Here is a 3,768-nt window from a genome sequence, read left to right on the forward strand (position 1 = left end):
CTTTTTTTTTTTTTTTTTTGCTGAAAGAAAAAAAAATTGTATCATTATAAATTATTATATTATAATTGTAAATTATTTTTCATAAAACAAAATTTTAATTGTATTTATAATTCAATTAAGTAATAATACATTATCAATTTTAATAAAATTTTAATCAAGTTTTAATTATTTCATACATAATTTCATCCTAAAATTTTTTTGAATCAAAAATTATTGAGTGAAGAAAAAACTGACATTAAAAGTTTAAAACAATTAAATGACAATAAAAATACGATAATAATTAATATGCATACCTTTCCGTTGTAGTTTCATTTTAACGTTCTAAATAATTAAAACACTTATTAATAACACAAATAAATTACATTAATTTATTTAAAACTAAAAATTTGTCAGTTTGAAAGCATGATTTGAATTAAAACTAAAAAAAAGAACTTTTCTATCTAGTTCCACGGTTTGTAACTGAAATTTTTTTTTTTTTTTTTTTTTGTAAAAACGTGGCAACATTGATAGTTTGTCAAAATGAAGATGGCTGATGGAACAAAAGTCATTAGAAGAAATCGTTCTGGAACTAGTAAAGAAGTAATTATTATTATTATTTTAAAAAGAGATTAAAAAACTACTCATGCACGATATTATAATAAATTTTTTCCAATTATTTTTTTTTAAATTTGCTTTTTGAACTGTGGACTGGATTTATGCCTACACCCATTTAAAACTTAATTTAAATTAATAATAATTTTTTGTTTAAATCAAAAAATTTTCTAAATGTTCTGCGTATAGAAGTTGTGATTTTTTTTCAAGTCGCAGTTTATTAATTCTTTTTGTAAAATTTATCGAATTGTTTTTTTCATCTTTTTATTAAGGATTTCGGTAAATGGCCTGATGAGCCATTTGATGAAATGGATAGTACTCTAGCGGTGCAGCAATACATTCAACAACAAATACAAAAAGATCCTGGAAATATAAATTTAATTTTGACTCCACCTGAATCACAAGATGAAGGCGTTTGGAAATATGAACATCTTAGACAGTTTTGTATGGAACTTAATGGTTTAGCAGTAAGTATTAAAAATTTAATTTCATAATTTCTTAAACATAAATTAAAAATAAAATGATTTTTGATTAGGTACAACTTCAAAATGACTGTCATCCTCATACTTGCAACCAAATGACTGCCACAGAGCAATGGATATTTTTATGTGCTGCACACAAGACTCCCAAAGAATGTCCTGCTATAGATTATACAAGGCATACATTAGATGGAGCTGCATGCTTGCTTAATAGCAATAAATATTTTCCAAGCAGGTATAATTTAAATATCGAATATAATTTTAAATCAATCAACATTTCAGTATTGTTGCCTTTGTTATGTTCAAATGAAATTTTATTGCTTTTTTTTTTTAGAATAAGTATTAAAGATTCATCTGTGGCCAAATTAGGATCAGTTTGCAGAAGAGTTTATAGGATATTCTCTCATGCATATTTTCATCACAGACAAATATTTAACGATTTCGAAGGTCAAACATATCTATGTAGAAGATTCACAATGTTTGTCACAAAATATAATCTTATGTCGAAAGATAATTTAATTGTTCCAATTTTAGAAGAGGAAGGCTCTGGTGAATCTGAAGCATAAATTAATTAATAAATGAAATTAAAAGTATTTTAATTTAAAAAAAAAAAAAAAAAAACTTAGTCGATAAACAAACAAAAAACTCTCGAATAACAGTGTAAAATATATAAATCGTTACTTCTTTTAAAAAAAAAAATAATAATAATAATAATTTTTTTTTAATTTTTAATTTAATCCTCAAGTATGGTATTTATTATTATTATTATTTATTTTTCTCATTAAATAAAATTATTTAAACTAGTTTTAATTTAAATCGAAGCAAAAGAAATATATATATGTGTGTGTTGTGTGTTTGCAAGTGTGTGTCAGTTTTTTTTTTCGTTTGAAAGTTTTGTGAAATAATAATAATAATAAAACACACATACACACACATATATTTATATATATATATATATGATCAAGTGTTCAATTTATTCGATATAAATATATATTTATATATAAACAAATCACAATAGTATTTTTTTAAATTTAATTATAATTATGTATCGAAAACAATTCATGTAAAAAAAATATTAACAAAAATCATTTAATTCGAAATGATTTATTCAATTTTTTTTTTTTTTTTTTTTATGTTTCATTCATAAATAACTAAAGTTATTATCATTATTATATTAGTCTCGTGTGAATTTAATAAAATAGTAAAATGTGTTAGAAATAAGTTTTTTTAGTTTACTCAAATTTATATAAATATAAATATATATATATATTTAATAAGCAAATAGAAATAAATAAATTAAAAAATTATTATTTTATTTTGAAATGTAATTAATAATAATAATAATAATAATTATATATATATCAAAGTCGATGAACAAAATTAATCAGATAAAAAATATACGATATATAAAAAAAAATCGTTCGATTGTATACTTAAATGAATTACAAGCTTTTTTTTTTTTTTTTTTGTTTAAATAAAGATTTTGCTAATTTTATTTTATTAATTAATGATCCGCAATTCTAAAACAATTTATTTTTCCTTTCTCCTTTTTGGGGTGGGCGGGAAGGGGGAGGGGGAAATACATTTCGATCGAGACGTTATGTAAATAATAATAAAAAAAAATTATTTTATTTACCAGACTTTTCAACCAGAACCATGATTATTTCTCCCGGTTAATTTTTTCAAAGTGTTCGCCCTTCTCTGTTTGGCTTGACGATTATTATTATCGCGAAATTTTTCTAATTTTGTTTCTTCTTCCGTTTTCCAATGAGCATCGTAACATCCGGGAGCTTGATATCTATATAAAAATTTAAGAAAATTAAAAAAAACTTAAAACCGGAAATTGCGTGGGCGTGTGCGCGTGTTTATTACCCAGGTTCCGCATCATCTAATTTATCTCGAGATATAAGAATATGAATTGTAGGAATATCTCTTCTTACAATTAATGTTTCTAATTGTGGCAAACATGGATCCCAATAATCTTCGACTCTGTAAACGTGGATGGATCACGATTAATTTTTCTATTTAAATTAATTTTAATAATTAATAAAAAAAAAAAAATCAACTCACTTGTTGTAACAAATTTTTGATATTTGATGAGCGTTGTATTTTCTTTTTAATATTTCCGCACAGGAAATGGCTTTTCCCAAACTCGGTCCGACGCCCGTCCAAACCACGGATTTCCCATCTTTCATAACATTTATGGCATATTCTAAAAGATTTCTCATTTTACTTCCGGCGGAAACCTAATCAATACGATCGATATTAAAATTTTTTATAATAATTTTAACCTACTATCTTAGTTAGAAGAGACAATAATAATAATAATTAAAGTGGGGAAGGAAGAAAAAAAATGTGTGGCAAGAGTAAATTAATAATAATAATAATAATAATAATAAACTGGAATCTGGAAAACAAAAAAAAATTTTCGCCGACAAATAAATAAGTCATCGATCAAAAAAATGGGGAGGGGAAGAAAAAAATTTTTTTTTTTTTTCTTTTGATTTTATCACACCTTCTTTTTTTTGGATTTTCCTGGATTTTTAATACATCGACTCTAGGAAAAGTTTTTTTTTTTTTTAATAAAAAAAATATAAATTTTTTAACCTGCATCCAAACAAAATCTGCTGGAAGATTCGGAATTGGAATTTGTTCCTTTTGTATTTCCTCAATTATCCTTTTGCCCTTTTTATAATTG

The 3,768-nt window shown here is 23.7% G+C and overlaps 2 protein-coding genes across 2 annotated transcripts; one reads left to right on the plus strand and one right to left on the minus strand.

Moving 5' to 3' along the window:
- Positions 1-525: 525 nt before the first annotated feature.
- On the plus strand, positions 526-1,734 carry Phum_PHUM258440 (preimplantation protein, putative; the record flags this gene model as incomplete). Its single annotated transcript, XM_002426488.1, has 5 exons — positions 526-579; positions 864-1,058; positions 1,127-1,305; positions 1,405-1,619; positions 1,697-1,734. The coding sequence occupies 5 exons, from the start codon at positions 526-528 to the stop codon at positions 1,732-1,734; spliced, it is 681 nt and encodes a 226-aa protein (XP_002426533.1).
- Positions 1,735-2,938: 1,204 nt separating this feature from the next.
- Phum_PHUM258450 (Ribonuclease P protein subunit p25, putative) lies at positions 2,939-3,298 on the minus strand (the record flags this gene model as incomplete). Its single annotated transcript, XM_002426489.1, has 2 exons — positions 2,939-3,059; positions 3,141-3,298. The coding sequence occupies 2 exons, from the start codon at positions 3,296-3,298 to the stop codon at positions 2,939-2,941; spliced, it is 279 nt and encodes a 92-aa protein (XP_002426534.1).
- Between the last annotated feature and the right edge of the window lie 470 nt (positions 3,299-3,768).

The sequence above is a fragment of the Pediculus humanus genome, genomic scaffold, assembly GCF_000006295.1.
Source record: "Pediculus humanus corporis 1103172107631 genomic scaffold, whole genome shotgun sequence".
In the NCBI taxonomy this organism is placed as follows: domain Eukaryota; kingdom Metazoa; phylum Arthropoda; class Insecta; order Psocodea; family Pediculidae; genus Pediculus; species Pediculus humanus.